The sequence below is a fragment of the Hemibagrus wyckioides genome, linkage group LG04 (assembly GCF_019097595.1).
Source record: "Hemibagrus wyckioides isolate EC202008001 linkage group LG04, SWU_Hwy_1.0, whole genome shotgun sequence".
Lineage (NCBI taxonomy): Eukaryota > Metazoa > Chordata > Actinopteri > Siluriformes > Bagridae > Hemibagrus > Hemibagrus wyckioides.
The window spans coordinates 12,923,333-12,946,779 of NC_080713.1; the positions used below are offsets into that span (position 1 = coordinate 12,923,333).

The 23,447-nt window shown below is 38.2% G+C and overlaps 1 protein-coding gene across 1 annotated transcript in view; it reads left to right on the forward strand.

The window, feature by feature from the left end:
• The first annotated feature begins 14,074 nt into the window (after positions 1-14,074).
• The window catches only part of alpk3a (alpha-kinase 3a), a 47,118-nt gene continuing 37,745 nt past the window's right edge, over positions 14,075-23,447 (forward strand). Inside the window, exons 1-5 of the mRNA XM_058388513.1 lie at positions 14,075-14,165; positions 14,549-14,803; positions 15,799-15,920; positions 17,353-17,470; positions 17,697-19,098. Coding sequence (XP_058244496.1) covers positions 14,673-14,803; positions 15,799-15,920; positions 17,353-17,470; positions 17,697-19,098 — 1,773 coding nt within the window. The 5' untranslated portion in view covers positions 14,075-14,165; positions 14,549-14,672. The remainder of the gene's footprint in view (positions 14,166-14,548; positions 14,804-15,798; positions 15,921-17,352; positions 17,471-17,696; positions 19,099-23,447) is intronic.

The following is a 23,447-nucleotide window of genomic DNA, read 5'->3' on the forward strand; positions in this document are numbered from 1 at the left end:
TTTTTCATATAAAATACTGCTGCTGTTTTGCACTCATACTGGAGACAAAGAATAGAATGGGTGATATTTATATGAACACTTACATACAATCTTTATTAGGTCATGCATACGTACAGTAAAACTATGTAACCCTGTTAAAATAAATGAGTCTGATAATTCTGATTATGAACCAAACAAGTAAACTGCTATTTATATTCCTTTAAGCAAGATATTCACATCAAAAAATGGTGAAATACAGTGGTCTTCATCCCCAAGTATGTGTCAGGCAAAACTGTCTGAAGAAAACATAATAAAGACAGTGCCAGGGCCCACTAGAATGGCAGTGACTCGTGTGACAGACATAAAGTCAGATTTTGAGCTGGTCATGCCCAACTCAATACAGAAAATCATTCTTGGAATTACTACTCTAGAAGGAAGCAGTGTTTTGGGGCAGAAGTGGAAGGAGCTGGATAAAATGCATTTGCACGCATATTATGGGGGTCCTCATCCTGGCTGGGGTATATAAATCAAAGGATGAATCAACAGCCAGGCTGTGGGATGCATAGACAGGCAGGGCTATATTTCGTGACACAATGTCTCTGGAGACTTTTCATATTTTATCAACATCACCCCATAAAAAGAACCATTTTCAAAATGTAAAATAAAAAAAAATCAATGTCAAGAAAAACTATTGTATTTTATATGTGGGTATTTCCAATGTACATTAAATTTTTTTTCCATTTTTTAACATTTAACAAAAATGAGTGAATTACCCTCATTGATCCATGATCTGTGAGAGGTAATGGAGTTTATAATGAGATATAAACCAATTTTTATTGGGATTTTTGGTTTCTGACACATTTGGATAATTAAACTTGCCCTGAGTCATATTGGCCCAGGAACATATTGCTGGTCCTGAGAAATGAATATAACTTGGAGCCCTTTCACCCTTTGATAGTCTACTTCTGGGTGACAGAAGGGCAGTATTTGGTGGAGGCCTGTCTGATTCTCCTGTCGCTCCCCCTACCAGTCTCCATCATGGCCAAGGTACACTGAGCATCTTGACAGTGGTCAGGGAGAGGAGCGTTGGTGGCGAGGCAATTTTTTCAGAGCCACCAGTTCTGCTGTAGCAGTGTGAAAGATCTGAGTCAGCTCCTGGGACACCGCCTGGTGCTGAAGACTTGTTTTCAACATGTGCTTGAGCCTAGGGTCCATCTCTTTGTTGGGGGTTGGGTCTGTGTTCATTCCCACATTCTTCACCAGTGTAGCGACTCATGACTATGGAGGGCTGAACATAGACACACCAGAGAGGAAGCTAGTGGAAAAAAGTCACACAGTCATATTCAGCGGCCATTGAACCAAGTAAAACTGTAGATGAAATAAAAGAAATATAAAAAATTAACTATCAAAATTGTATCTCACATATTACCAGTCTAAAAAGTAAAAGAAGTAAGTAGTAATACAACCATTTTGGAAACTATAACCATAGATTACTTTGGTCTACTCAAATATTTAACATGTATGACATTACCTCGACTTGTATTATGTGGCTCAGTATCAAAACTCATAACTTAACTTGTGGCTTTCTAACACTGATCAGTTTAACAAGTGTGTCTTATCCAACCACAAAGCACATTTTACATGAACACATTACTTTTCAGCCTACACTGAGGTAAATATAATAAATCTTTCAGAATAAAGCTTTTTAATATAGTGGAACAATTTTAAGTGTACACTGTAAACCCGGATAAGTTGATTGTCTCAAATGGTTTAAGTAATCGACAGTAGACAAAATTAATTTGTTTAAGTAGTCAGCTTAAATGTAAAACAGTCCAAACATAATATTTAAAGTCATATACACTTAATTGCTTTAAGTAATCAACAGTAGAAAAAATGTAACTGTTTAAGTAGAGTCAGCATAAATGCAAAATAGTCAGAACAGAAGTCAAATACACTTAAAACCATATTTGTACTAATATAATTGGGATAGGAAAATTCCAATTCAGTTTGTGTCATGATCATATATGTGTCTTACACTGCAAGATCATTCTTCAGCTTTTGAACCTTTGGTGGTAGCTCACTTCGACATAAGTTTAGCATTACCTGCTGAATGAAGATAAAAGTGTTTTTCATGCACTTCAGGTGCTTCATGTGGAGTGCATAGGTAAAGCCAAACAAGAGGCACATAGCTTGAGGCAGGTTGGTGAGTGCATCCATTACAAGGCTGCCCTCTAGGATGATCCCCACTCTTGAGGTGATGCTGGACTTGTGGTTCTGTTGTCCTCATAGCAGAGAATTCCCACTGAAATGTCTATCATTAAGATTTTTCACTGTGTGAGAGACAAGACAATAAAGAGGATATTCAGGTAAACTGCAATTTGTCTATACAGTGAGGGAAAAATGATTTGATCCCCTGTTAATTTTGTACGTTTGCCCACAGACAAAGAAATTATCAGTCTGTAATTTTAATGGTAGGTGTATTTGAACAGTGAGAGGCAGAATAACAACAAAAAAAATCCAGAAAAACGCATTTCAGAAAAGTTATACATTGATTTGCATTTTAATGAGTGAAATAAGTATTTGATCCCCTATCAATCAGAAAGATTTCTGGCTCCCAGGTGTCTTTTATACAGTTAACGAGCTGAGATTACAGTGGGAGCACTCTCGGGGAGTGCTCTTAATCTCAGCTCGTTAACTGTATGAAAGACACCTGTCCACAGAAGGAAGCAATCAATCAGATTCCAAACTCTCCATCATGGCCAAGACCAAAGAGCTGTCCATGGATGTCAGGGACAAGATTGTTGACCTACACAAGACTGGAATGAGCTACAAGACCATCGCCAAGCAGCTTGGTGAGAAGGTGACAACAGTTGGTGCGATTATTCCCAAGTGGAAGAAACACAAAAGGACTGTCAATCTTCCTGGGTCTGGGGCTCCATGCAAGATCTCACCTCATGGAGTTTCAATGATCATGAGAACGGCGAGGAATCAGCCCAGAATTACACTGGAGGATTTTGTCAATGATCTCAAGGCAGCTGGGACCATAGTCACCAAGAAAACAATTGGTAACACACTACGCCGTGAAAGACTGAAATCCAGTAGTGCCCACAAGGTCCCCTTGCTAAAGAAAGCACATGTACAGGTTCATCTGAAGTTTGCCAGTGAACATCTGAATGATTCAGAGGAGAACTGGGTGACTTTGGCATCAACTCAACTCGCCGTGTTTGGAGGAGGAGGAATGCTGCCTATGACTCCAAGAAGACCATCCCCACTGTCAAACATGGAGGTGGAAACATTATGCTTTGGGGGTGTTTTTCTGCTAATGGGACAGGACAACTGCACCGCATCAAAGGGACAATGGACGGAGCCATGTACCGTCAAATCTTGAGTAAGAACCTCCTTCCCTCAGCCAGGGCATTGAAAATGGGTCATGGATGGATATTCCAGCCTGACAATGACCCAAAACACACGGCCAAGGCAACAAAGGAGTGGTTCAAAAAGAAGCACATTAAGGTCCTGTAGTGGCCTAGCCAGTCTCCAGACGTTAATCCCATAGAAAATCTGTGGAGGGAGCTGAAGGGTCAGCCACAAAACCTTAATGACTTGGAGAGGATCTGCCAACAAGGGTTTGCCACCAAGTGCTAAGTCATGTTTTGCAAAGGGGTCAAATACTTATTTCACTCAATAAAATGCAAATCAATGTATAACTTTTTTGAAATGTGTTTTTCTGGATTTTTTGTTGTTATTCTGTCTCTCACTGTTCAGATAAACCTGCCATTAAAATTCATTTTTTTAAAGTGATATTTACTCAAACTGTTTGCATAGAAAAAAACTTTTGGGTTAACAGTGTACACTCCTGAATTAACTAACAATTCAAACCAACAAAATAGTCTTTTCAAAAGATCACTTTAACGATCCACACTTCTGTCCTCTACCTATCTATGAGGGATAGGGTAGACTGCCCAAACCTCCATTTGTGGGGATTATTCTGCCCCATTACTCACTCAGTACCTGACTCTATGAACAAACAAAGTCTTTCAGTGGAGGGACACTGGAGACTCCCTTGTCCTAGTAGGAAAGTGCCTCTCACACACTGGAGTCTGCTGGTTAGGAGCAGCATTTTCTTGTGATGGCTCTGGTAGGTTGGGATGTATTTCATGTGCCCCAAGGGTTGGTGAAAGGTGGTATCTGTTTCTTTGCAAAGTGCCCCTGGGTGTCTCGATGATGTAGGATCTTGATGTGCCTCTGTCAAGCTTGTCCTTGACCCACACTTGATCTTCAAGTTGCAGTTGTGGCATGTCACATGTTCAGTGTTTGCAGTTATAGTTCTGTTGTAGTTTTTGTCTGTATTTCTGTTCTGTGGTGTTCAGCTTCTCCATGTCTGCATGTCTCTTGTTGAGCTGCGATGGAATGACAGGAACAGTTGTTCTGATTCTCCTTCTCATGAGGAGTTCTTTGGGACTGTATCCATTTGCTAGTGGAGTGGCATGGTAGGCCATGAGAGTGAAGTAAAGGTCTGTGGCTTTCTTGAGAAGATTCTTAACTGTCCTCTCCATTGCTCTGTAGAAAATGGGGACTGGAGGTCACATGTCTGAAGCTCCAGTCCTGTACAACCTTTCTGAAAGGCTCCGAAACAGATAGACCGTTGTCCAAGTACACCTCTTCTGGTATCCCATGACATGCAAAGATCAATTTAAAATGTCCAATTACAGCTTCTGATGTTGTAGATGTCATCTTGGCCACTTCAAAATATCTTGAAAAATAGTCCACAATGATTAGGTATATGTTTATTGTCAGTCTGGAACAGATCTGCTCCTACAGTGGACCACAGCCTATGAAGTTTGTTCTCTCCTGAGCACAGATCTCACAGTCTCTATCATTTTTGTTAGCTGTCTGCTGAGACCCGACCACCACACCTACTGCTTAGCTCTCTAGTTATCTCTAGGTGGCCCTCATGCAGCTTGCAAAGTATGTCTCTGAGTGATGACACTATTCAACTACCATACAGCAGCAGACCATAGTAAACTGTGAGTTCACCTGAGAAGTGATGACCCAGTGCATTTACATTTGCATTTCTGGTATTTGGCAGAGGCCCTTATCCAGAGCATCTTTTCATTCATTGTCTGTACCACTTATCCGATCTATCCTCAGGTCACGGGGAGCCTGTGCCTATCTCAGGCGTCATCGGGCATCAAGGCAGGATACACCCTGGACGGAGTGCCAACCCATTTCAGGGCACACACACATTCCCAAAGCAACACCTTAACCACATCCCCTTTGGGCGGGAAAGGCTCTTTCAATAGAGAACTTATCTGGCCATCCTTCTGCACAGAACTTTTTCAACTGATGGGGGATGGTGCCACTGTCCTGATGTGTTTCTCTGAACTTTGTTTTAGTAGCTGGTAAGCTTGCCATGACACAATCAACATACAGGTTGATTTCCTTTTCTTTCTTCTACTACATTGCTAACAGGAGCTCTGGACAGAACATCTGCAGTTGCATTGTCTTTGCCGGCCACATGAGAGATAGTGAAGGAGAACCTCATGAGCATCATGTGCACTCGTTGTATACGTGGTGGGAGTTCATCCAGACTCTTTGAACCCAGGAGTGGGACTAAAGGTTTGTGATCAGTCTCGATATGAATCCTTTTCCCTAGAAATTCTGCAAATTTCATTGTTCAGTGCTGCTGAGGGCTCTCGAAGCATATGCCACCGGTTTCCATACTATGTCTACCTGTTGCAGGAGGAGTACTGCACCTGTATGAAGACAAGATAGCAGAAATGAGTGTGTCAGCATTCGGGTAATGCAGTTACAGCCCTGGACGTGTGGTCAGGTTTGCTTTGATGCTATCAAAAGCCTTCTGCTGCTGTGTCCCTTAGGCCCACATATTGGACTTTCTTAGCAAGTCTCTGAGAGTGTTTTCTCCACCAGGTGAGGCAGGAACTTCCCAGGGTGGTTTGTCATCCCCAGAAACCATCTCACCTTGCTTATATTACATTGCTCCTCATGGCTCTGACAGCGTTCATCTTATCAGGATCTGGACTGACCCCTGATGCCTCAGTGGTCTGCCCCAGGAACTTAATCCTGCTCTTTGAGAATTCACATTTGTCAGTGAGTGTGACACCCACCTTCTGCAGGCACCCTCCTCAATCTATCATCATGCCCACTCTGTGTTGCTCCCCAAATGAGCACATCATCCATTTGACACCGAACCCCTTCCAGGTGGTTCAGTGGCCTGTATTTTAGCCCTTTCACTACGTAAATGTCTGTTTTGATTGTGTTTACTGAGAGTGGCTGCGATCATGCCTTTGACTTTTAAACATGTCCCTCCTGGCCCCATAAAACTTTTGTAGGCCTCTCCAATCTGCTGAACTGACCCTGGGCATACAGTGTTTTGATTTTCCCAGTGTCGATTTTGAACACTGCAGTGTTGTCCTCATTTATTTCTGCCATCCAGGTACTAGTGATTTCCTTGGCTGATTTCCCTTGGCTTCGATCTACAGATTCCTCAGTCACTGTGGCACATTAATTTCATACAGTTTCTTTGCTTTGCACACTCTTGCATAATGTCTCTTTTTTCTGCAATGATTACACACTGCTTCTACATGGGGTGCAGCAGATTCAGGGAGCATCATCTATGCTGTCTTCAAGCAGTTCTGGGTAACAAACAGAAAAATTGATTAGTTGCAGCATACCAAAATACTATCCCTGCTTCTCCTGAGTTCTTGCTACCCCTCTAACTGGCTGCCTGTTTTGAGTTTTTGTTGCCCTACATTACATACAGCCATGTGCTCCTCTGCTTTCCACAACAGAGGTGCTGAAGCGTCATGTAGAGAATAATTTGGCCACATGGGGACTGCATAGGTGCGGGGGTGGTGGCACATGCTCCACCATCACTATATGTACACTATATGTAAACTATCATTTTTTCCCACCTGCCTAAAACCTTTGCACAGTACTGTATGTATGTGTATATAAATATGAATACAATACTGTGCAAAAGTTTTAGGCAGGTGTGAAGAAATGCTGTCAAGTAAAAATGCTTTCAGAATTTTATGGATTTTAAAATGCAAAGTGAGCAACCAGAAAAAAATCTAAATCAAATATTTTAATATTTACCCTTTACCCTAATCAGTTCTTGTACACTTATCACTTATACTTGCAAGTCAGGGATTTTGTTGGATCAGAGTCAGGAGTATGTTTAAGCAATGATACCAAGCAGGTGCTAATGAAGATCAACTTCATATGTAGGTTTAAACACAAACTAAATTAAAACTAAACTTTTAATAACTAAAATAGAAACAGCTGTGTAGGAGGCATAAAATTGGGTGAGGAACTGCTTAACTCTGCAGCGAAGGTGAGGTCACAGGTCATACACCATGGCAAGACTGAGCACAGCAACAAAACATAAGGTAGTTATAGTCCATCAGCAAGGTCTCTCACAGACAAGGATTTTAAAGCAGACTGGGGTTTCAAGATGTGCTGTTCAAGCTATTTTGAAAAAGCACAAAGAAATGGATAATGTTGAGGATAGTTCCATCAGCAAAGAAATGGTGGAAACCAGTGGGACCCAGGTACACCCATCTACTGCCCTGAGAATTCTGGTGGTATTCATAGTGGTAAGTGGTATTCACATAAGTGGTATTCATAGAAGAATTGTGGCCAAAAAACCATAACTTGCACAAAAACATAGGGGTAAACTGGGGTGCAGGAAAATGGCAGTAGGTGCTCTGGATTTATGAGTCAAAATTTGAAATATATGGCTGTAGTAGGAGGCAGGTTGTTTGCCAAAGGGTTGGAAAGCGATACAATAGAGTGTCAGCAGGCAACAGCGAAGCATGCTGGAGGTTCTTTGCAAGTTTGGGGCTGCATGGAGTTGGGAATTTGGTCAGGATAAATGGTGCTCAATGCTAGGAAATAAAAGCAGATACTCTCCACCAGGCAATACTTTCAGGGAGGCATCTGACTGGCCCCAAATTTATTCTGCAGCAGGACAATGACCCCAAACATACAACCAATGTCATTGTGAACTATCTGCAATGTAGAGAAGAAAAAGAAATCCTGGAAATGATGATTTGGCCACCACAGAACTCTGACCTCAACATCAATGAGTATGTTTGCAATTAAATGAAGAGACAGAAGGATTTAATGCAGGCTACATCTACAGAAGATCTGTGTTTATTTCTTCAAAATATTTGTAACAAAAAAAACCTTTCAAAGTAGAGATTAAGGAATGCTTTCAAAAATAGAAGTGTTAAAGTTTATCAAGTAACAAAATAAAAAATAAAAAACAAATCAAATCATTATGTGGTGTGATCAACCTTCGCCTGCAAAACAGCATCAATTCTTCAAGGTACACATGCAAGTTTTTGAAGGAAATCTGCAGGTAGGTTTAGATCTAACCACAGCTGTTCTGTGGTTGTAGGCTGCCTAAAATCTATCTATCTCTTTGTGAAATATAAGCCAGCCTAGGAACATTCCATCAATGTATGTGAATGGGAATCTTTTGTAATCATCGGCTACAGGATAATTGCAAATCCAGTTGTTTGAAAAAAAAAAAAAACTTCATCAGCACCCTGAATGATTCTGCTTAGTTTGGTGGAATTTGTTCAAAGGCGTGACAAGTTTTTTCAATGTTCAATGGAAGTCATTGAGAATTTGGACCACTTTGAGCTTCTGTTTCTGAATGCTTATAAAAGTCATATCTTTCCTGAATAAATCACATTATTTGACACCTCAGTCATTGGTCTTTGACAGATGACAAAAATTAAACAGAAGAATAATAATATCTAGACATGTACATTTCCTGTAGAAAATGCTTTCAATGGGAATTTTTGGGGTGTTCGATCAGCCGTATCGGGAAAAACTGTAATTCCAATCCATTATACATCTTTCCTGAATAAGCTGCACAATTTGATACCTCAATCATGGGTCTACCACAAACTGTGCGGGACTAGTTACAGGACAAAATTTTGTACAGAAGAAGAAGAAGAACTAGACATGTACATTTCCTGAAGAAAATGTGAAGGTGCAAACAATTAGAGGTGAGTGTTCACATAGGGTGCCAAAAATTTTGGATGCGAGGGGGTAGATAGGGTGCCAATACTATTAGAGGCATGTAAACAGAGAGGGTGCCAATACTTTTGGAGGTGAATGGATACATGCGAGTGATGTCCTCAGAATGCTTATCATGGAGTTCTCCTCAATGTGCTGAGTGTTTTGATATGTGATATATCCATGTTGTGGTCATTTTGTGATTCTACTTAATTTCGGAATTTGCCAGTACTTTTGGAAGTGAGTGGATACATCACCAGGATACACATCATGCAGTTGTGCACATTGTGCAGAGTGTATTGGAATGTCACATGTGTATGGTGCTGTAATTTTGCAATTATACTTATTTGGGGGGTTAGTTCGCAGGTGACATCACTTGACATCATCAGAACACATGTCACAGTTCTCCTAATTGTGCTGAGCGTTTGGATATGTAACATATGTATGCTGCTGTCATTTTGCAATTCTGCTTATCTTGGGGGTTGGTATGCAGGTGACGCTAGATGACGTAATCTGAACACTTCACGTAGTTCTCCTAATTGTGCATAGTGTTTTGATATGTCATATATCCATGTTGTGGTAATTTTTACTTTCCACTTATTTTGGGGGTTGGTGCTTATGTGACGTTGCATGACGTCATGGGTGTACACATAACCTTGTTATCCTTGTTGAGTGTTTGAACTTTGGAATTCCACTCAATATTATACTGTGTACAACAACATTTACAATACAATATAATCTAATATAATCTAATATAATCTAATCTAATATAATATAATATAATATAATATAATATAATATAATATAATATAATATAATATAATAGATAGATAGATAGATAGAGGAAAGTGGATTGATAGGGTTTATTGTATAGATAGGGTGGAGTGGATATGTAAATGAATTGAGAATCTCCTGTACAGCTACTGTGCCTATAAGAGTGGGACATAAGCGGTGCCTCAGCCCTGTGAACACTGTGTGTGTGAGTTTTTTTTACTGGATTGTTCCGTCAATGTATTTCAGTGGGAATTTTTGGTGCGTTCCACTGGCTGTATCTTTCCTGAATATGGCGCACGATTTGATTCCTCATTCATGGGTCTACCACAAATGGTGTAGGACTATTTACGGGACAAAATTTTGTAAGAAAGAAGAAGAAGCAATTGAGATAGTAATAGTGTGCTTTGCATAGCAAGCAATAAAGCTTTCTATGCAAAGTAATAGTGTGCTTTGCATAGAAAGCAACACTAATAATAAGCAAGTGAGATAGTAATAGTGTGCTTTGCATAGCAAGCACCACTAATAAGTATGTGAAATAGTAATATTGTGCTCTGCATAGCAAGTACCACAAATTATAATTAGCAAGTAAGATAGTAATAGTGTGCTTTGCATAGCAAGCACCACTAATAACTAGACATGTGCATTTCCTGAAGAAAATGTGAGGGCTGCTTGCCATGGCAAAAATTCCTCCCAGAGTGGACAGCCATTACATTTAAAGGCAAGTGGTCAGATAGGGCGCCAAAAATGTTGGATGCGAAGGGGGTAGATAGGATGCCAATACTATTAGAGGCATGTACACAGAGAGGGTGCCAATACTTTTGGAGGCAAATGGATATGGGCAAGTGACATCAGAATGCTCGTCCTTGAGTTCTCCTCAGTGTGAGTATTTTGATATGTCACATGTCAATGTTGCAGTAATTTTGTGATTCCACTTAATTTCGGAATTTTGCACATTGTGCTGAGCATATCGGTATGTCACATATGTATGGTGCTGTAATTTTGCAATTACACTTATTTTGGGGGTTAGCTCGCAGGTGTCACATCCCAGCATGAACACGAGCCTTCTCCGGAATACTAATTAGTCATGTGACATGCTACCTGTTTCACCACGGACATATATACCCCACGCTCGCATTGTTTGATGTGAAGTATCGTCCCCACATGACATACCGAGCGTTCTGTTTTGCCTTGCCTCGTTAAGTGTATGATTATTGCCTGTTTACCTGTTTCTGATCCTGCCTAGCCTCTGATACTGATTTACGTGTATGACCCTGCTTGCTGCTCTGATTTCCAGTTTCGTTTTGCACTTTCGGTTTTGTTTTCCTCGATGTAGTGTTTTCCCGGCTTTGTTTTCTCGCGCTTTGTTTTTTGACCACGATTTCTGCCTGTGTGTATCTTCAAATAAATCTGTGAATAGATTCTACTCCTGCTGCCTCCGGCGCTTCATTACAGCAGGTGACATCACTTGACATCACCAGAACCCAGGTCACACAGTTCTCCTAATTGTGCTGAGCGTTATATAAATGCACATACACACTTTGAATTTTTAAATTGTACTTTGATCCCGCTGTAATTTTTGCATGTGATCTCACTCTCTGCATTCTAACTAAGTTATAAAAAATTGTAAAAAGTTTATAAAAAGACTCTGTTGAAAGATAAAAAAAAAGAAAAATATTCTGTAAAAATTCTGTAGCTTTATTGTGATTTGGAACTTCTTATATACTTGGAAATATAATGAAAATTTGTATCGCTGCCCCTCTAGCACATCTGAGTCGATTTAAAGACCCTGCAATATTTCTATTTCCTATTGTTCTCTTTTGTTCACATACCAGATGGCATGGCCAAGCTTGTTTTTTTTTTATTTAGCTCAGTGCGAATGCACAGGGACAAACTAGCACTACAGCATAACACACACAGAATGGCTTTTCACACAGTTCTTGCGTTCACAAGTAAATGACTGGGCTTCTGATTTTTTAGTCAGTTTCAATAATATTTGGTTAATGCCCACTGTTTGTTTTGAGCAGAATTGCAATACAAACTACATCCTCTTTGCTACAACAGAAGAGAAACCCAAAACACATCAATATTTATATGTTTTGCACACTTGGCAGGTAGCTTGTTCCAAACCGCTTGAAGACAGATCTTCTCTGAATGTAGGCTGCCCCAAATCCTTCGGTCTCTTCATATAATCCCAGACTCGATGATGTTGACATCAGGGCTCTGTGTGGACCAAACCATCACTTCCAGGACTTCTTGTTCTTCTCTACACTGAACATTGTTCTTAATGACATTAGCTGTATTTTGGGAATATAATATAATATAATATAATATAATATAATATAATATAATATAATATAATATAATATAATATAATATAATATAATATAATATAATATAATATAATATAATATAATATAATATAATATAATATAATATAATATAATATAATATAATAATAAATTCGGGGCCAATCAGATGCCTACCTGATGGAATTGCATGATGAAAATATATATGGCTGTATTTCTCTGCATTAAGGAATCCATTACTCCTGACCAGATCCACAACTCTATTTGCAGAAAGGCAAACTTGCAACGAAACTCCACCATGCCTCAATGTTGCCTGCTCTCATTATTGTACCACTCTCCAGTCCTTCTGCAAACAAGCTGCCTCCTGCTACAGCCAAATATTTCATATTTTGACTCATCAGTCTAAAGCATTTGCTGCCATTTTACTGCACGCCAGTTCCTATGTTTTCATGTATAGTTGAGTTGCTTAGCCTTGTTTCCACATTAGAGGTATGGCATTTTGGGCACAATCCTTCCATGAAGTACACTCCTGGCCAGATTTCTCTGGACAGTACCTGGGACCCACTGGTTTCTACCAGTCCTTTGCTTATACCACTGCTGGATATCTTCTGATGTCGAAAGGAAGTAAGCATGATGCATCTTTCTATCTCCTGCATTAAGTTTCCTTGGCCGACCACTGTCTATGGTCCTCTACATTTCCTGTTTCTTTGTGCTTCTTCAATCTTGAATCCCCAGTCTGCTTTGAAATCTTTGCCTGGTAGAGACCTGGTTGATGTAGTGTAACTACCTTGGGTCTTGTTGCTGTGCTCAGTCTTGCCATGGTGTATGACCTGTGACATGAAACCGCAACCTGACCTTCCACAACCTGACCTTAGTAGTAGAGTTAGCCTGTTACTCACCTTTAAAAGGATAAAATCCCTGACTTTGTGCAAGTGTAAAAAGTGTGCAAGGTGGCAGTTTTTAAGCAAAAGGGTAGTTACACTAAAAATTTGATTTAATTTAAATTTGACTGAAGACCTCTCAGTGAATAAACACTTAGTCAAGCAGGCTCAATTTGAAATCTGTTTGGAGATTGCAATATAAGCCATGCATTATATTAGAGTTTATGCATATCCATGAAAGCCCATTTTGCACTTAAATAGAAACCTTTTTAAAGGATTATAGTGTTTTGTCCAATTAATAATCGTGAAAATTTTTAAATACATGTTAAAAAGCCATGAACTAATTTTTGATGCCATAAAATGTTTGTTTAAAGATTAATAAAATACCCCCCACCTCTCTCTCCCTCACTCACACACACATACACACTCAGTTTCTTACTGTTTTTCTTTCTATTGACCAAAGATTCACTGGAAGAAACTCATTTAACCTTGTGTGTGTGATTGACTGAATGTGAGAGAGAGAGAGAGAGAGAGAGAGAGAGGGAGAGAGAGAGAGAGAGAGAGAGAGAGAGAGAGAGAGAGAGAGAGAGAGAGAGAGAGAGAGAGAGAGAGAACCTTGCATGATATACCTGGCAAAAGTGTGTTTCTGTGGGAGTCTGTAACCAGAGCCATTTTATGTTTGGAAAATGAAGCAACAGGACTAGAGCAGTGGCCAAGTATGTTGACGCTAGAAGGCAGCTAAAGGGTAGTGAGTGGCAGTATCATCTGAAAAGGGCTGCCCTAATTAAGGGTGAATGCTGCTTTTAGACAGGTCACAGTCTAATGATCTAACTGTAACTTATGTATTCACCTAGAAGGAACTATGTCGACTGGTTCATCCCTTTGGTCATCTGGGTGATATTTGTCTCAGACTTGAAAGGTTATTAATCTGTATAATTTTGCCACTGATCAGTGGCTGTGTACGACACTGATTATAACTCTTCCTTGGAGTGTCCTAGCAAGTGGCTTTGGAACTGTGCCTAGATTCGGAAAATGTGATGTGCTCTTGCACCTATTTTTAGGCCTTCTATAAATAGGACCCTTCTGGCACCACATGCTCAGCCATGATTGACAATTGCAGAGCTTTGGTCCACTGAAAGCAGCCTCTAAACAACTAGAAAACACACAAATGGTAAGTATCTATAAATGTTATAATGTATTTTTGCACAGCAATCTAAAGTTAGAGTGGACATTTATCTGTTCAAACGTCTGTAACTGCACACAACCTTAAAAGTATCTTCATAACTAACTGGTTCTATTTATAACTTTTCCAAGTACTCTGTCTGATTAAACTAGATTTTCTTAACCAGTATAACTGTCTTATTAATAATCTGTTGTTCATTTTATCATCATTATAATGTTTGAAGAAGTCTAAAATTCCATACACTTTGTTATATATATATATTTATATTTGTTATATATATATATACTTTGTTTTATATATATATATATATATATATATATATATATATATATATATATATATATATATTTTTTTTTTTTTTTTTTTTTCAGAAGCTCCAGACTCAGTAGAGTGGAGTATTTATATTAAGATTTTGGAGAGCAGAGACGACCGAGCTATTCTACTGCAAGACACCATTTTCATTTGGATTATATAAACAACAGCAGTTTTTGAGCAATGACATCACGGAGGCCAATGACCCATTCATATTCAGGCAATGGGAGATATTGCAGTCAAAATGGGGATGATGCCCTTTCACCACGCTTAGATAGCCGCAACTACCTCTCTAATGTCCGGCCTGAAAACAGGTAGGAAAGCCTTTGTCTTGCCCAGCATGTACTGGATTAGTTGATGTTTAGGAGCCAAATACCATACTATCATCTGATTAACATCTGATCAGACTGGGTGGTCACTCATCACAAGTGTGTAGAACTATATACCAGAAATACAATAACATACTTTAACCAATTATTATGCACTTTCTAATTGCATTTTCCCTATAGCATAAATTATTATCTAGAAACAAAACTATGGTCTTGTTTAGTCCTTGCAATGTTTTAATTTAATTATAATTTTAATACTAAAAAAGGCATAATAAATACGTTTAATAATATGGTACTGCTGCTACTTCACTGATACAATACTAATACAACTCTGAAAAAGATATATATGAATTGTACTTGTCTCTAAGGAACATCAGTGATAATTATTTAAAATGAACACTGATGACAATGCAAAATAAAATAGCCATAAAACAATTTCTTACATTTAGATTCATAATGTATGGAGATGTTTTATCTATTGTTTTGTCTGCCATTTACTAAATAGGTACTCAATTCACAGGTATTCAGACTACAAACTGAGGTAAACCTGCTTTAAAAAAGATTTTTGTACTAATGCCATCTAGCAAAATATAACTATCCCAGTACCACAACCCTTGTATTTCCTAAAACAAAAAGCAGACATTTTTATTTGAGCTTCAGATATTGTACACATGGATGTTATACAAATATTTCACTTAGGCCAAATAATGTTTCATTTCTTACATGGTACGAAAGTATTTAATAATGCAACTTCAGGTTACTGAAATCACTTCGATCTTCCCAAAGTCATAGCAATGTAAAATCATTGACCCCAAACCTACCCCCCAACCCCCAGTACCATCTCCTTATCCCATATTTAAACCGATATATCTAGTTATGATTGGTTGTTGCACCAATGCTGAGATGTTTAAAAATGCCTGTACACTGAAATCACAGATACCTTGTAAGTTAAAGATCAATTTATGTTTTCTCATGTTCAGGAGTACATTTTGTACAGTCATGTCTCAGCTGACAGAAGAGACTCAACCATGTTTTGAGACTACCATCAAGTCCAAGGCAGTATCAGAGGCCTGCAATGTGAAATTCACCTGTGTGGTCACAGGTAGGTTTTTAAACTGATAACTTTTAAAATTATTACTTTTTTAACTTTTCAAATTTAAAATTGTAACTTTTGTTCAGGAAATATGAAATGCAAACAAAATTATTTAGATTTGTAAATATGGAGAATACATCTTGTATTTGCAATATTTGTTATGAAAATATGGATTACTGCTTTGTAAATCTGAATTTTAATGTGAGATTTCACATACAAATTCTCATATACAATCTCATTATGTGAGATTGTCTTTCACATCCTCTAACAAATTTTTTAAATGTATGAAATCAAAAGCAAAGAAGAACTGTAATCATAAACCACTGTGGTTGAGAGATTGTTCAAATTTTTTGAGCTGCTACTCAAAAGGTTCAAATCCTAACACACTTCACCCTGTGCTCCATCTTGCTAGGATGCAATGTCTAAAAAGTATTCCTACTGATTATTTCTCTATGTTGCAGCATCAAATTTAAGTATATTAGAATTAGTATTCTTCGCTTTATTATTTATTTATTTATTTATTTGGTTCTTTTAAAGTGACTGTCTACAAAAAAGTATGTAGATGTCTTAACATAATTTCAAAATAAAAAATCTAAACATATCCTAAATTATTCACCCCAAGTGTCAATACTTATTACAGCTATTATAACTCTATATGTTGCCTGATCTTAGTAGCAGTGTTTGTGCTCTGCAATATTTGGGTTTTGCCATACATAATTTTTAATAATGGATTTTACAGGAGAGGAGATCATATATATATATATATATATATATATATATATATATATATATATATATTCTAGTTTTTTTCTCTTAACAACTTCATGGGCAGTAATTTGTTCCTCGTGACAGCAGGACCAATCTGTCAGTGATATTTATTTTGTATGCAAACAAAGGTGCATTTGAAGTTAAGAAAAGTGTTTAACACAATCTGGATTGAGCACCCAATTAAATAGTAGTCCCATTTTAAACTGTTAAAAGAAAATGGGTTGAATACTTATCAAGCATTCATTTTTAAAAAAAAAAAAAAAATTATTTTAAAATAATTCTGATCTACATAATGCACCTAATTTTATTTCTGTAGAGAATTAATTCCAAAGGAACAGACAACATTCCATTCTAATATGCTTAAATTTGATGTCGCAAAAGATAAAGAAATTAATTGTACTGTGCATCTATAATTAAATAAATATTTTCATAAGTTCATTCATTTGAAAATCATTAATTTGCATATGCTTTACATTTGGTTTCAATTTTGTATTTACTGGATTTTACTGTTGTACTTAAGGATAATGAACAGAATGATAAGAACTGAAGCTTAAGAAACTGCAACTCTGATCAAACTGAAACAACAGTTGATATTGAAACAACATTTGCAGCATTTGCTTTTTACATTTAAGTGTTCATGACACAATTTATTCGATTGTTTTTCTATTCATAGGCTACCCAGTTCCTGAACTGACTTGGTATAAAGATGATATGGAATTAGACAGATATTGTGGTCTTCCCAAATATGAAATTTTTCGCAATGGCAAAATCCATACACTTCATATCTACAAGTATGTTGAGCAGAACTGACTTTCTTAAATATTCTAGTAGATGGCAATACTTACAAAATTTATTTCTTATTTCATGACTGATCAAATACCTTTGCATTGTTTGATCTTAACATTTTCATACATACTCATTAATTTAACTGGATTTTTTTGTGGTGTGACATAATTCCAAATCTCGATACATCAGTTTGACTTAATGACTATATAGTAATTGTCAGTTTCTTTTTAGCTGCACAGTGGATGATGCAGCCATCTATCAGGTGTCAGCCAGGAACAGCAAGGGTATTGTCTCTTGTTCTGGGGTATTAGAGGTGGGCACCATGAGTGAATACAAAATCCACCAGAGGTTCTTTGCCAAACTCAAGCAAAAGGCTGAGCTAAAACGAAGAGAGTTAGAACATAGTTACTGCCAAGAGAAAGACAAAATTCAACAGGAACACCTGAGCAACAGCCATGTTAGGTTGTTTGATGGTCTAGTATATCAATCTATCCAGATTGGAGAGGATAATGATGCAAAAGAGGATGAAATAACTGAGGAGCAGCCAGAAGCTCTTAAGGAGGAGTTGAATAGAATTTCTCTGAAAGTTAACAAATATCTGATGATACCAGATAGAAATCAAGAAAATTACAGTGAGCATATGAGCTCAGATGTCAGTCAAAACAATGGCAATCAACAGCTTATCTATGGTTCCAAGAAGGCAGACACTGGTGGCACCATCCCATCCACCAAAGAGAAAGAAGGCAGAAGTAATATCACAGTATCCAATGGATTTGATGAGGCTTTTACTAGTCCATCTAGCCAAGGTGTAGTTGGAGCTAAGGACACACAAGAGGGAATGAGCCTGGCAAAGATCTTGGTAGAATCCTTGCAATTAAAACTGCATGAAGAACATCAGATGACTACACTTCAGTCGCAGGAGATTACAAGTAATAAACCCTGCACCATTCAAGAAATGGAAAGAGAGAAAAGCGTGCATACAGAGGGAGAAAAGTTAAAAGCTGAAGAAATGCATCAAGAGTGGGAAAGTTGCTGGAAAGGAGAACAAGAAAGGTCATTAGAAAAAGAACAAGATTTTAAACAGCTTGAGCCTGAAAATAGACCTGCAGCTGGTCCTGAAGGAAAGAAGCCTATATACAAAGAACCAGAGTATCACCACAAGTCTGCACTCAGTTCAGTGTTTCATTCCCTTAAGGACATATTCTTTGGCAAGAGTAAAAAATCACCTGAGAACACAGACTCCTCTAAGAAAGTGAATGACCTAAATGTTGAAAAAGAAATTGCGACTGTTAAATCAGAAGCATATTGCCATCTCCCACAAATAAAACCACAGCAATATGACCCATCAAGTGTCTGTGGTACCGTGCCAGATCAGCTTGAATCTGTGGCAACAGAGCAGCAAAATCAAATTGGAACCCTTTATGTAAATACACAATTTTTTGAGGAAACACCATCATTACATATAAACACCAAAATGGAAATTTTACATTTGCATAATCATATTCATGGGTTTACTACAAATTATATAAAAGATATTTCCCAAAATTCTAAGACACATCATCAGAGTGTAGAAGAGGAAAAGGAAGTTGGTCCAGAAGCACTTCAGAGGAACACCTTGTTGACAGTTCATGAGGTGAGTTTGTTACATTTCAGATTAAACAAAGTGGGTAAAATGTGGTAAAAAATGGTAATTTCCTGTATTCATTCAGTTTAAAGTTATACCATCACAAAATGTTAAGCACTGCCCAACAGTGACTACTCACTTAAGTGAAAGCACAGGCATTTTTTTTTTATTATTAAATAAATTAGGATATAGCTGTTTTTCTATCCATCAGCTTCATTGTTCATTTCATTGTTGCCTTGTTTGAACACACATTGTTTGAAATATTTGGTTTGTGATGTCCCATATACTTGATCACGTTACAGAAAGAGTTCTGTCAGTCTGTAAACAAGTACCGAGCTGAAATTTCTGCAGTGAGACAGAGACAGCTCAAAGTTCACAAGCATATAGAAGATGTATTACCAGAAGATGTATTATCAGGTTTTGTTGATCATTATTTTTTGCATAATAGACAGACTGTAGACTGTCACATAAGCAGAACATGAAGGTACAGTTGCACGCTGTGAGAATACTAGGTCACCCAAACAAACAGGCTACTAGACCCATAAAGACATGATATTAGTCTTACATAAATCATACAGGAATAATATATGCAAAGGTGCTAACATATATGGTATAGCTAGAGTAATTTTGACCCCTTGCTACAGCAATAGAGAAGATGCCTGAAATGTACCTTTTGCTCTTTTTTGCAGTTAATAAATTTGTGAACAAATATTGGTGGAAGCTTCATTCAAATTCTGCCCAGTCTTATAAGGATTTTTGGGAGCCTGTAAAGTGCCTTAAATTAAGTCAATTAATTTTTTTAAGTATTATTTGGAATTCTATTTGAATTAGAATAGTAGATAGTAGAATAACCTTTAATAAGGCAAAATAAGAACTAGAAGAAACTGTATGTATGGTGTATTCTGATATGCTTAAATTTATATTAATTTTATTTTTTATAATTTATTATTCTTTTTAAGCTTTTAAATATGCACATGATACATTTCTAAAATCCAGAGCCCAAGTATATCAAGATATGTAAGAAAAATCTATGACTACGACCCTTGAGTTCTGTGTTCTTGCTTGTTGACCATTAGCTGATCGCCCAACTGTGACTGTGAACTAGATTTTGACTTTGACTTTGCCTTGCATTCTGGATTGCTTGCCACTGTGTTTATTAAAACCTTGTTCCACCAACACTTACATCCACCTCCATGTTTCAAACCACCATTACCTGACAAGGGTTCTACTCAGTCATGTGACAGAATAGTTCACCCATTATGGAAACAGCAACATGGAACAATGCTAGCATGATCATGCCAGCACCAGAGTCTGTCAGATTCAACTGGTGCTGTGATATACCTCTTCCGGCCCCCGTCAGTGGCATTGGAGGATTAGTAAAATGATGTAATTATTTTGAGAACTTTGCAGTCCTCAAGCCCACAGAATGATGGTGGCTGAGATTCCTCTTGTCCATGCTCACAGGCCAGGCTTGTTGCTGGTTGGAGCTTGTGGTCTTATTCAGAAGCCCTAGGTTTCAGAGGTGTAGTGGACTTTGCACACCAACTTAGTGGGGTATTCAGGGGTCCTGAGATTGATGCCTGCCTATAGAGTATTTGAAGTGGGTTAACCTGACAGGTGGCCCCCCATAATCAAGAGCTCCCCCAGAGTCTGATTGGTTGTCTTCAACACAGAGCTCTCTCCAGAGGCAAACAGGATGGCCTTCAGCTCTGTTCCATGCTGAGGCTTATGTGGCTGCTTCTCAAGCTCTGTTCAATGCCATGTTCTAAGACATGTTCCATGCTTCAGCCAATGTATTGTCCCCTCAAACCCAGTTCCAACAGTTCCAAACCATGCTTCACACTGAGTCCAATATGGCGACCTCTCAAGCTAGGTTCCAAGCTATGCTCCAAGCCCTGTTCTAAGCCCTGTGCCATGCTGAGTCTGACACTGCAGCCTCCCAAGCCCTGTTCCCTGCTGAGGCCAACATGGTCTCCCCTCCAGCCCTTGTTCCAAGCCACGTTCCATACTTAGACCAATGTAGCAGCCTTCCATGCAATACTTTAAGCCATGCTCCAGGCCCTGTTCCAAGCCTTGATCCATGCTGAGGCTATGACAAGGTAAGCTCCCTGCCAAGGCCCGTTTGGAGTCCTTCAAATCCCATAATGAGGTCAATGTGGTTGCAACCCAAGCTCCCAGCCAAGGCTGAAGTGGCAGCCTCCTAAGGCAAGCGGAATGCAGTCACATTCTCCCAGACATATCTTCAAGCCATATTCCCTTCTGAGGTCCCCCCAAGTGTAAAGACCCCCCAAGACCCCCCAAGCCAAGCTACATGCCGGGACTGATGTGGAGGCATCCTAGACTGTTTTGCAAGCCTAGATACCTGCCAAGACTGACCTGGCAGCCTCACAAAACAAACTGAACATAAAGTGGCAGCCTTCCAGATCCTGTTGCATGCCATGCTTCCTGCCCAGGCTGACATAGCAGCTTCTCAAGACCCTGAGGACAAAGTTGTGACCACCCAAGTCCTGTTGCAAGCCATGCTCCCTGCTGCAGCTGATGTAGTGGCCTCTGAAGATCAGCTGAATGCAGAAGCAAATGCACCATCACCCCGGAACCTGTCCTAAACCAAGCATGTTGGGGATGAATTAGCAGCCTCCTAGAACCTGTTGCAAGCCATGCCTATATTCCAAGCCCTGTTCCAGTCCCAGGCCATTGCCCTTTCTCATGCCCTGCGCTGGTTGTATATCTCTGACAAAGCCGACCCAAACTCTTCACCTACTTTAAGACCAGAGACATGACAAGAGATGACATTTTGCTGACAGGAGCAGGAATGAAAAGGTTCCCGTATTGAGCCCTTTTGGGTGGATCACTGTCATGATTCCCCAACTTGAACTCCGGTGCTGAGTACTATTTTGTATGGGCCATTTTGTAACAGCACAAGGCCTTTGATGTACCGCAGGAAGGAGTTGGTGGACAAATGGAATTTTGTCCATACATACAGTTTTTTTCTCCCTTTAAGTAGCCAATATAGGCATGCTTGTGTCCATATGATTTCATAGTTTTGATATTTTATAGTTATAATTAATTGAATACATTTTTAATAATAAATATATTCCACAGTTATAAAAGTGGGAACCACTTAGTAAACATCTATCAAGATTTTGAACATTTAGTCCTAAACTGATAATATAATAATAAATATAATAATGCATGTGACTTTTCTGATCATGTCTTCTAACAGCCAACACATTAGCTTTAAAGAGCAAAAACTGTTAAACTCATTTAAAATAAAGAACAACAAAGAAACAGGTGACCATTCATATTTTAAGTATGTGTACATACAAGATGGATATACAGTACATGTAGGCACTTGATAGTACCTCTGGCAAGTGTACATGGCCAGTACAATTAGCTTGCACTATTAACAAAGCTAATACAAAGCCCGGGACATGAAGTTATATATAATATATGTAAAGCATATTTTAAACAAACATGAATCATATACTGTAGTAAATCTTGTGATGTGATTAGTTCTAAACTGGTTTCACAACAGGACCAAGATTTTATAATGGATATTAAGTCATGACACAACACTACACTAAAGTAGTTAATCATATGGAAGTAAATTAAGAAATGCATAATAATTGTGAATTACAATGTTATTAATACATTAATGAAAAATTATGTATTTTAATTGAAATAATAATATTGAATTTAATTTTACATCCTAATGAAGTAAGTATTGAAAAGTGAAAAGTATTTGAAAAGTAGTTCCTGCACCTGCACTTATGCAATTGTTAAAAAACTCACTTTCCCAGACTTCTAGTGCCTGTTAACTCAAACAAAATAGCATAGTCAGTGCCTAAAGTGCACACTGCTGTTAGTACATAGAGGTGTGTTGAGAAGTGTGTTAGGGCATATTTGATGAAAAATGACTTTGTAAACACTACTTTTGACAATTTTAGCTTTTTATCTTAAATTAGTTATTATGCATTTTAATATGATATTATAATGATATTTCAGACCACTTTTTATGATAAAGATGTGAAAATGTTAATAAAAAGTCCTTCATACACTTGCACATATGAATTTGTTAGAAAGACCACTTTACCAAGTTCCAAGTACATTTAAATCTCTATAAAAGGAGTTTACAGCCTAAAGCGTACACTGCTGTTAGCATGTACAGGTCTCTAAACAGCATTTAGGGCATATTTGATGAAAAAATAATATGTAAATATTACTTTACAGAATTTTCAGCCCTGTACTATAAAATTGGGTATTTTAATGCAAACAATCATATTTTGTAGAATTTTTCATCTGAAAGATGTGAAAAACGTCACTGAAATGTGCATTTTTTAGAACAACTTTCCCATGTT